This window comes from Galleria mellonella, unplaced genomic scaffold, assembly GCF_026898425.1.
Source record: "Galleria mellonella isolate WM207_F2 unplaced genomic scaffold, CSIRO_AGI_GalMel_v1 utg643, whole genome shotgun sequence".
Classification (NCBI taxonomy): domain Eukaryota; kingdom Metazoa; phylum Arthropoda; class Insecta; order Lepidoptera; family Pyralidae; genus Galleria; species Galleria mellonella.
In genome coordinates, this window is record NW_026442135.1 from 800,697 (window position 1) to 812,635 (window position 11,939).

Here is an 11,939-nt window from a genome sequence, read left to right on the forward strand (position 1 = left end):
TATAATATCGCGAAGTTTTTTGTAGTTATTAATATTTTCTTCAATATTGTAGAACATACTTTTGTTCTATCACCAATAGTTTCAGCAGCGCACGCGACGAAAGATATTTTATAGCATTTTATTGACACCTTCAGTTACGTTACTAAAGTTTTAGTAAGGATTCCTAATCTTTTCTAGCAATAAATATGGCCTATGTTACTCAGGGTGAATGTAGCATTCTAATAGTGAAAGAATTTTTGAAATCGGCAAAGTAGTTTTTGAGTTTATTCATTACAAACATACATACACACAAAAATACAAATCTTTCCTCTTTATAATATTATTAGTTAGTGTAGATGTAGATATAGATTGTAATATACCAAAACTGCACGAAAATATGTATCTGATTGAAGGCGTGGGTGTCTAAGATACAGTTAGGCTTAGTTTAGACACGAATATGCCAGCCATAATGTTACATTTTATACTTATATATTAAAGTCCTCAGGAATGGCAACGCATAGGGGGTATCATGAGCGAAACAGTATACTCTGTTATGTCCATGGTACCGCTCATGTCTATAGGCGACGGTTACCACTTTCCATCAGGTGGGTCGTCAACTTGTTTGCCATTCTAAGTTGTATAAAAAAAAATGTTGATTCTGATGATATACAACTAAATACTTTACGCCACTACTGGAAACAGATCTCTCCCGATAAGACGGAAATGCAATTCTAATAATCAAGTGGGCCGTCAGCTTGTTTGCCTTTCTAAGCTGTATAAAAAAAAAAATTAAGAATTACTTGACCTTATTATTTTTCTATTCTGACTTACAGGCAAGTTAATCGCTGTATACACGCCACCGGAACGAATCACGTCGTGCGAAGTATTACTCGGCGGATCAGTATTGGCCATCGCCCTGGAGAACTTCAAGGAGATACTGTGTGTCAAGTTGGAAGGCCCACTAGTGGACTCAGTGAAGGCTGGCAGGGAGTGCGAGTACGACGACAAGGGCTACGGTGACGAGGGCAGCGAAGGGAAAACATTCTCCGTGAGGGGCAGTGAAGGCTGCTGATAATAACTTATTAATTAATCATTTAATAGTTGCGTGACTACATTTGGCTCCGTTTAATCATTACGAAAATTAATATACGACCCGCCTCTTAAATGTCAAATGTCAAATTTTGACATTTCATTTCAGCCATATTCAAATCTGTCATATTTCTTTCTAAGTCCTTTTTTTAACAATGTTTTTAAGCTTATTTAGTTACTACTACTACCACCTAACCGTATTTCTTTACATAAATTTGCAAAAATGTTTTCCTTATTTCCAATTGAAACAATGAAAAACTTTTATGTTAAAATACCTAGATACCTAGTTAAAATGGTGTTATGAATAGACGACCTACAGAAAGATTTACGATAGCACCTAATGTTCATGTCTGTAGATGGTGGTTACCTATCACTTTCCATGGGATGGGTCGCTTTCTTATTTGCTATTTTTTTACCAATAAAACAGTATCGATCATATCTTTAGTACCTAATCAAAGTTTTAAATTCTTTTAGGTTTATTATGTGATAATGGCGGGAAAATCGAATTTCGCATATCTACATTGAATATTTTGAATACTTTTAATATATGTAGATAGAAGACTTGGTTAAATGTGGTCACGATTCTAAATTATAACAAAATTATGAAAATTATCTTAATAAAAATCCACTGAGCGTTTTCATCACCAGAATGAATCATAGAAGAATAACAAATCTGTTAAAAAATAAATGGTGAATAATATGATTTGTGTCCATGATTTTTTGGAATCAAGTGTATTCAATATAAAAATTAAGACAATTATAAATGGGATTTTGATCATGGGTGATGATGATGAAAATTGATTCACTTACAAAATATATATGTATCTAGTTACTGTTTTATAAATCACCAAACGTCTTTTTCAGCGTGACGATTTGAACAAATATACCTAAGTAAATAAGTACACAAAATTGAAACTCTAAATGGAATATTGATTGAATTATTGATAACAACTTATCAAAATACCTAATAAAAATTACAAATGGTTATAAAATATTACGAAATGGAAGCAATTTCATAGTGGCTTATACCACGAAGAGAGAATGAAGAAAATATGAAATAATAAAAAAAAAACATTAATGTTTTTGATCTATTACGCTTATTAATTACATTATTAAATTAAATTATATTTAGTGAGTTCTCTATCTATAATGTTGATGTTTAGACGTAATTTTGTGGTGAAAAATAGATGTAAGGTTAAATTAATTGTACTCATAAGTCAATTTTCAGTTTTGTTTTTCAATAGCTATCTGCTAATGTTACTACACATCAATAGAACCTTACAAAATATTTTGGTCACTTTTCCTTATAAGAAGAAATAAACCATACATTAACCTATGCCTTTATCTATATCCATTGATCTTAAAAAAATGCAATTCGTAGAAAAAAAAAAAACAAAACATTTTTAATTTAAATTCTAATTTAATCTGTGGCTCCAATCAATATAATTGTACATAATTATTATTTTAAAATATATAAGTACTGTATATTTATTCTTTTACATCTAACCTAAATTATAAAAAATTTGTACTTAATACTGTAGTCAAATAAATATAACAAATATCGTATAATCTCGCGATAAGTTACGACCATTTTTGCACCACGTAGAGTAGTTTCTCAATTTTAAATTGTATATTGTTTCCCGCGCTTTTTTACAGATTAATATCTTCAAATCACATACCTATTCCAATTAAGTTTACCGTTTTATTTTAATATAATTTGAACATGGAAATGTAATATTTTTATAAGAAAATAAATGCATGCCGACTAATCATGCTACGCCAAAATATTAAGTGAAAAGTTGATTATAAATTTTATACCTGCCTTTATAGTATTTTTGAAGTACCTGTAATTTAATTATTTCGTTCAACCTAGTCACGACGTATGGTGTGAGAATAATTATAGATGCTGGTTCATCGTAAAATTGTCTATTATTTTATTGTAATATTAATATAATTAAAATGCGAACTCAACATTATAAAGTTGGTATTAACTATAATGCCTCCATATTTGTGACCGCTTTGAGATCGCACATATAAAATTAAAAAAGATGGAGATCATGGTATCTGTCGAATTTTTAATTAAAAAATGTTTACCTACATTAGCAATAAAAACTTGTATTTCGTATGTATATATTGCGTAGTTAAGTAATTTAATTTTAAAAACTATTATATTATTATACTTTATTAAATATATTATTATAATACAATTACATACATATATATTGTTGTAATAAGTAGGTACCTATCTATATAAGCAACACATTTTATCCATTTGTCTTCACCTCAACTTCACTCAGATATACGAATATATTCATACTACATATTCATTTGTGTAACCATGAAAAAGACTTTGCTGTCTCGTTTTATATCATGCTCGCAGTAGCGATATCGTGTATATCGATACATTCGTTTGTCTTTTATTTAAGGAAATGGTATGATTTACATGTCACCGCCTGACCGAAGTAATTTTTCTTTTTTCATACTAAAAATATATTTCAGCTAACATAATAGGTACCTACTTTTGTTTTCGACAGTTACCACTATAGTTTGCTCCAATATGGCGTTACATATTCTAAATGAAATAGAAATAAATATATGAAATATAGTCAACATTTAGACACGTTTAAATTAAAAACAAACCAAATTATAGGAACAATCAAATTAAGTAATGTAAAATGTATATGCGATTATTTAACTGGAGTAAATAGGGTTTATTGGCGAAGTAACATTCTGTTAGCAATGTTGTTTATGGAAAAGAGCAAAAAACTAATATTGATACACGTCCTGGGGCCATAACATATTGTTGAACTAACTTGACGTGGTATGTGTATAAATGGCAACTCAAATATACATCATACCATTGAATCTACTCAGATCACAAAAAACAATGTAATATGCAAGCAATTCTTGTACTATATGTATTTTAATTATCTTTTAAGTAAACCTACGCCAATCCCACGCATTATGCTTTAACATTGCCAATAGAATTTTACCTCATGTGTAGACTCTGGAATCGAATAAGAAACACTAAGACCAAAATCTAATATTCTACCTAGGTACTTATTTTTAAAAAGGGATTTCTCGACATTTCCACAACAGTGGGGGATACCTAAAGGTTTTGCCTGAGTGAAATTTATTTATAAATGTATTTTGAAAAATGTGACACTTATTATTGTAGTATATAATGACATGTAACTTTTTAATTAACACGCTCGTTATTGTTCGGAATCTCCTACAGAGCCAACTGTACTAAGACTGTCCTAATTTTATTTTTTACCGCCATTTTCTACTTTATCATAATATATAAGCTATACTTACACAATTATATATCATAAATAATATATTATATAAACATAGGCTAATTCACGTTTGGAAATATAATATACAACAAACATATTACCGATTCTGTTAATATTAGTTAAATTATAATACCATTCTCTCCTTCAATTTTAGCTTACTATTGTTATTCTTTATGAATGAATGATTAATTTCATTCATTCATTCTCTCAAAAAAAATTCTATGTAATTTGTTTAGTGTAAATTGCTCTAAGAGCAAAGACTAAAATAGAAGGAAAAGAACAGATTAAATAAAAGCAAGTAAATAATATGGTTGCCTCTTTCCTAAGGCAAGGCAAGGCAAGTAAAAACTAAAATTTTATGTGTCATGAATAATATTTATATGGACTTGTTCAAAAGGTGGATGCGTTTTTAAATCTATCTCTTTCTAACACAATGGTAACTTCATAAACACGATGAGCACACGCTATATCGATTTTTGCGTTCCATATATTCCAAAATCTTTTGAATTACTGCTATATTTAATTAGACATTAATTCCAATATTTTTTACTATCTATATACTTTTATAAGTTTTTGAAACAAAAAATAAATACTTAATAAGTTATTCATATCTCCATTGCGCAATAATATGTAACAAAAAAAATAAACTCGATTTGGACCTGTGCAAATGAAGGGCATTTTGTTGGCGTAGGACAATATTTTTTTAAAACAATGAGACGCTAACGAAAACTATCAATATATTCTAGAAATATTAAACAAACAAATATGTTAATAACTTTGAAGAAGTACTTAAGATTAATTCATCAAGTATTTATCGTCTGTGGCCGTTGCCATTTGATCGGAGGTGAACCTACCAACATCACTCGTAAAAATTTATTTCATTAAAGCTGTTCAATACGCAAATATTCTTTAAACTACATTCAAAATCTTCCAAATGGGTGAGGTTTAGTATGAGAATTGGCTTCGTGTTCTTGCTCCCTGCCGAGATTGGTACTTTAATCAGTTGAGAGGTTAAAATTAATATATATGCTGAATATTGAGTTTTGTCTGCGCAGGTCATTTAATTAAGAACCACTTTTTAATATTCTATTTAAGTAACAATTTGTAAAACATATTATTTACTCTAAAATTATAAATTTTGTTACCTTCCTTATAAATCTGCCTATTATATTTATTACCTACTCATTATCATAGTGTATATTCATTAATATTTAATAAAAAAAAGCACCATTATTAGGTTCATTTTAATTATTAATTTAAATAGGCCTGTTACATTAATAATGTTTTACTAAAAAAAAAAACTACGCTTAAAATCATACTTCTGTTTGGATAACTTTTACACAAAAAAATGTCAAATCCAAACATTGAGACGGACATCAAATGAATAAAATCTATGTATGTATTTTATATAATTTGTTTAGAAATAATTTATTTTATTTAGATTGTAATTTGTAGATGAAACAGGCTGGTCCCTGTATTACTGATATTCTGTATGTTTTTATAGTGAATAAATCAATTTGAAAAATTTAATAAGATATAATGTAAAATAATCGTTAAGGCGATAGTGTAATCGATTGAGCTGTTCATGTTCAAATTATTTATGTATTCTGGAAAGTTACGTAATTACTTGATGTCCTGAATAAATTATTGGAAAATTATTGGACATTTTCATTTGTAATTAGTGACCCGCACAATGGCCGTAACTGGGGGGGGGGGGGGGGCATGAGGGGCAATGCCTCACCTTAAAAGGCCCAATGTTCTACCTTAAAACGAAAGGCCTCAAGAAAACTAGACAGATTCTCTTTTTCGAAGTCACTTAATTATAGCTTCTGTTCTACCAAAAAGTTCAACTACATTGTACACAAACCATAGATTAAACATAGTATACAAACCATAGATTAAGCATAATATCTACTTTCCGTATAATAAATTTAAAAATCAGTAAAACTGGTATCAAAATCTATTGCGTGATGAACCGATAGCGCGGATAGGGACGCCGTTCCAGTATCAGTTTATGATTAACGAATGAAGATATACTCACATCAATTGGACGATCATGACGAATACATTATATAGAATAGAATAGAAAATATTTATTGCCAGACAAACATAATGACAAAAGAAAATACAAAAATGTTACATATATAAATAGTGTCTCATATTAGGCATTAGAAACTGGCTCAGCTGATGCTATGAGTGCCCCAGTGCAATGTGTACAGCTGTACAGCGCTGTTCTCGCCAGTCTCTCCGTTAACAAAATTTTTCTATTCTATTCTATTATTACGACGACCTTATCCAAAGGGAACGGAATATAAACGGATCACTTCTTGAATCTGTCACGATAGGTCAACTGATCTGCTTGCATCCTCACTGATGCCCCAGTAGCGTATACCAAATTCCCAACCCTTTCGCCCACACACCACACCTGAGAGGTAGATGCAATCAAAACCTAGGGAATTCGTGTGGGAGGATTGGGATTGTTGTAATGAGGGGGGAGGGGGTTACTGTCATAACCCCAGACTGCCGGTAAAAAGACCCTTCTGTACACCAAACTTGTGTGAAGTCCTACTTCGCTTCCCGCTTACCAATGTTTATGTTTCCTTATATTTATAATAAAATATCAAAAAAGTGCAATATCACCCGATGTTCAGTGAAAGAAGAAATATTAAAAATACGTAATTGGAAACAATCTCTAACTTATGCGCATACAGTCCTCTGTATGCGGGGGGAAAGGGATTGTTAGTAATGGAGACTAAGAATCCCATTGCTAGCAATATACCCAACCAGGTCGACCTTCTCGCGGTTCTCCCTGGAAACTATCATGGTTAATTCCTGATGAATTCATCATGATGGGCTAACTGGTCTGTTTTCATTCTCCTCGATCACCCTTCACTGGTGCCCCGCCAGCGTATCCCGTTAGCGCTGGCGGGGTTACCACTCCATTTTCATCCAATAAAAAAATAAACAAAAGTCCTCTGTATGCGCATGATAAAACCTATTGTCTGAAATATTTATCAAAATGCAAACATATTATAGTTTCATATCACACACACCGACACACGCACAAACTATTACAAATTATTATATACATTTATATTAAAATTATAACTATCCAGTCAAGTTTAATAAGTTAAATATTTAATAGGTTCCTCAGATACAGGCTCGACCCATATGGGGTTTAATAGTTAAGCAATTTTATAATTTACTGTTTTAAATAAAGATTATTATTATTATTATGTTATATATATATATATATATATATATATATATATATATATATATATATATATATATATATATATATATATATATATTAACAAATAAATTATCATCTCTTCCATAGTATTCCATTATCATCCCATAAAAAAGGACCCGAGAGGGGGGGGGGGGCGCTGTAAGTGTTCTAATACAATTGTTGGACGAAAACCAGGAACATAATACATGAGCATTAAAACAATAATAGTACATTTTATTGCATATATATCGTATAACATTATTCACAGCAAAATAAAAATAATACTACACTACATGCGTCGCTGTTCAACAGGACTGGAATAGACCCTTCTTCCTCATCTCTTCGAATTCCTTCTCGGCGTCGTATGTCCTGAAAAGGATAGCAGTATTAATGATCTATCTTCATGCTATGTCTGTCATGGGGTAGGTAGAGTGTCTACAGCCTTATACCTCTCTTGATTTGTCTACATTTATAACTAGACATGCATATAATAAATGCATTGCAAACAGATTTTAGTAAATATTTTGCTGCTCTCTTAAACAGTATATGATCGAGAGAGGATTAGATACAATCCCCACGCAGTCCCATGTCCATTTTAGTGAATTCGTAGTGAATTTATCACACTTTCGCTAAATAACTACTAACCTAACGTATCATTTCGGAGAGTAAAGGATTGTTAGTAATACTGACTAACAGTCTTATTGCTAGCAATAGACCCTGTTAGGCAGACCTCCACGGGGTTTCCCTGGAAACCATAGTGCTTAATTCTTGTTCAATTTATCACTGTTTTTTTATACTCAACTATCATCCCTCATGGGTGCCCCGCCAACGTATACCAATAGAGCAGGTTAATGTTACCATTCCATTATCACCCATTAAAAAAACCCTATCATTCCGGATTCAATTACATTTACATACAAGGTCTTACCCACGTTTTCATCCGCGTAAATGTGACATGATGATTGACCGAGATAAATAAGAGCGATAGAGAAGGAAATAGGTTCTCCATCGCAATAGTAATTTTATATAAAATTTAATGACTATTTTATTGTTAAACATTTCGTGAGCACACATTATATTTTAATGTATGTAACTACCGGTATAACTTACGTGTAATTAGATCGAAAAAGCTCGACTAGTTTAGAAATCAATTCGTGATCTTTAATCGCGAGCGTCTGCGATGCAAGCACGAGCCTGACTGTGTCAGACGTGTTTAAGTTAAACCGGTATTTATTACATGAAAATTTAACAACAATTGGTTGAGCCATTAATGCATTAAGAAGTAATGAAGAAATACATTTTCACATTTATAATATTTGAATTGAATTGAATTTATAATAGTTTTTTATATATTGTTGGGAATTATTTTTTATATATCAACAATAATTCCCAACTTTTCATCATAATTTCAGCCATTATCCGTCCACTGCTGGTCATAAGCCTCCCCCATAGACTGCCATAAAGAATGGTCCTGAGCCACCTGCATTCACTGACTCCCTGCAACGCATTTCAGGTTGTCACTCTAATGGGGGGATTGTCCTACACTGCGTTTTTACCACTTTTCATACTAACGTATTATTAACAAACCTGTAAAATTCGGCGTATTTCCTCTTGCGCTCATTGCCAACGATTTGTTTGAAAGAGAAAGCAGCGACGGCACTAAGCGATATGGCTACGATCAAATTACGTCTGATGGACGCAGTCAGGAGGCCACGCAACTGGGGCTTGCTCGCGGTCGACACTGCCTTGTCACCAGCCATCTGCAAAGATTTATATGTCTCGACTTAAAATGATTTACTTTTTTAGTGGCTATAATAAAAAAAAATATAAAAAAAAAACACTAAGAGTTACATGAATGGCAGTTAAAATTATTTAAATTATAACATACCGATTCACTTCTAACAGATCCAAAGATATTTGTAACCAAATGTGCCGAGAAATTATTTTAAATGACAACATTTAAAATATTTTCTCAATACAACATGAGAATTATAAGCAGTTTCAAATTTATTCTAAAATTTTATAACATTTAACCAATTTTAATTCAAGACACTTTTTAATCAACTTCATTAGATTTTCAATTTGGTATTTTTTTTGTGTTTGTACATTTTTTTTTATTTCACAACTCTGACAGTTATAAACCAATTTGGAAAATTCTTTTTTATCTGGAATTATATACTTACAATAGAAATTTTATCAAAATCGGCTCAATAATTTAGTTTTTAAATCAAAATTTCTAGTTTTGCTACAATTTAAGTAAGTTTTTTATGGGACACAATCTTTAATCAGCTCAGCTATTTTTTGTCACTTGTCAAGTAGGAAGTGTCAAATATCTAGATTTATATTAATGGAAGAGAACTCTTTTAGAGTTAAGCTCGCCTTTGTACATTTGATTACCTCTGTCATATTTTTATAAATAAGTGGTGTGTACAATAAAGTATTAAATAAATAAAATGGGATAGAACTGGATGGAAGAAGATGCGTGAATTAGTTGCATCGACAAGAGGAAACTCTTAAATAAAAAGATATATATATTGTAACCTTCAACAATAATTAATGTAACCAGCCTAGAGATTGCAGCCTCCAATTGAGGTTGACTACCTATAGTTCTTCTGGACACAACACATGATTTTAATAGGTAAAAATATTGTACAACTGTCCTTTCTCGAACGAATTAAAGTTTTTCGGAATGATGATAATCATGTCTTTTCTTAAACATTCTTTCAACTCAGTATATTTTATCCCATGAGGACAATACGAAGAGAATATCAGATGTTTAGATAAAGAAGTGTAACTATTACGCTAAAAAATCCTCTTCAAAACTAATACATAGGAAAAGCCTGTTAAAAATAAACCACCCCTAAAGGTATCCACTAACTATATATTTTACACTAATAACCTGCTTATAGCAAAGAAATTGAAAACACTACCTACATTTTACTTAGACATTTACTTCAAATAAATAATATTAACTCCAATTACAGTTTACAATGGGTGAAAAGGGATTGTTAGTAATGGGGATTAGCAACCCTATTACTAGCAATATACCCTATCAGGTCGACCTCCTCGCGGTTCCCCCTGGAAACCATCGTGGCCGATCCATTGGTGAATTTGTCACAATGAGCTAACTGACCTGCTTCATTTTCACTTATCGTCCCTCACTTTTTATGGGCCCCGCCAGTGTATACCAATAGCGCAGACGGGATTACCATTCCATAATCATCCATTAAAAAAAAAAACAGTTTACAACAATAATGTAACTAATTCAGTTTTCTTTTCCTATTAGACACTTGAAAAAATTGCTTAAAAACGCTATCTTGTACTTACTTCTAACAATGATATATCAATGTTTACACAGTTTATAGACTATATCTATTATCTTAATCGTTTTCAAAAATTTTTATAACACAAATCACAGCTAGAATCGAGATTTAAAATTGAAATTGATAAAATCTCGTGGGTGAGCACCGTCAATGGACACATTACATAACATTGATTTGTTATGCTTAAAAGTATTTAAACATTTTACATTTTTATATAAAATGAAAATTTTTGATACAGATTTTGTGATATTTTTATATTATTTTTATTACTTACCGTAACTTTGTAAATAATTTATAAAATTAAGACCAAATCGATATATCGCAGCAAGTGCAAAAGTAATCAGTCTGATTTCAATTACATTTACGTAACATTTGACATTTCTATTTGATTTGACACAATCTAACTCAAAAGCTTTGTTATTGGTTGTGTTCTAACTAAATATGACATAAACTAAATCAACCAATCCAATGCTAGAATTTCTTTTGGACTCAGTATGTTCTCTTTGTATTCATTCCTAACGTGGTGTAAAAAAGAGAAGGACGTTGTTTATTATAATATATAATGTGATTTTTTTTTTCACATTTTTAGTTACTACTTACCATCGATTTTATTAGTACGCCACACAAAAAATATTTAATGTTCTTTTATTGCATTAGTCAAAGACTAATAATTCTATTCAACGCCGGATTTACTAGCAGGCTCATTATACCTTCAGTAAATTTGAAGCCCATTTTTATTAATAATCATAAAGTTATATTTTCATTAGTAAAAAAATATAATTAATATAATTGTGAACACCTGTTTTAAATAATAGAGGGCGGTAGAAACTGTTGAAATTTTAATACTCGCTGTTGACACTGAGGTTTTTTAGAACAATGTACCTATTATTTTTAAGTTTGTTCTATGTCAGATTTTTATAAGAAATGTCTCGTATTTTTTTTACTAAACTTATTATTTTATATTTCAAATACATATATGTTTTATTACTGCATCCTGCTATTTACAACAATGTT

The 11,939-nt window shown here is 30.8% G+C and overlaps 2 protein-coding genes across 4 annotated transcripts in view; one reads left to right on the plus strand and one right to left on the minus strand.

Moving 5' to 3' along the window:
* Positions 1 to 6,025, plus strand: part of LOC113511207 (NACHT and WD repeat domain-containing protein 2) — a 67,116-nt gene extending 61,091 nt beyond the window's left edge. For all 3 annotated transcript variants that reach the window (XM_026894825.3, XM_031912060.2, XM_031912061.2), the window contains one exon: positions 813 to 6,025. In XM_026894825.3, the coding sequence (XP_026750626.1) occupies positions 813 to 1,051 (239 nt within the window). In that variant the 3' untranslated portion in view covers positions 1,052 to 6,025. The remainder of the gene's footprint in view (positions 1 to 812) is intronic.
* Positions 6,026 to 7,815: 1,790 nt separating this feature from the next.
* On the minus strand, positions 7,816 to 11,355 carry LOC113511166 (cytochrome c oxidase subunit 6C-like). The gene is made up of 3 exons (XM_026894776.3): positions 11,200 to 11,355; positions 9,190 to 9,362; positions 7,816 to 7,971 (listed from the first exon to the last, which is right to left on the minus strand). Exons 2-3 carry the CDS (start codon positions 9,360 to 9,362, stop codon positions 7,908 to 7,910), a joined length of 237 nt encoding a protein of 78 aa, XP_026750577.1. The 5' UTR covers positions 11,200 to 11,355; the 3' UTR covers positions 7,816 to 7,907.
* Positions 11,356 to 11,939: the final 584 nt, after the last annotated feature.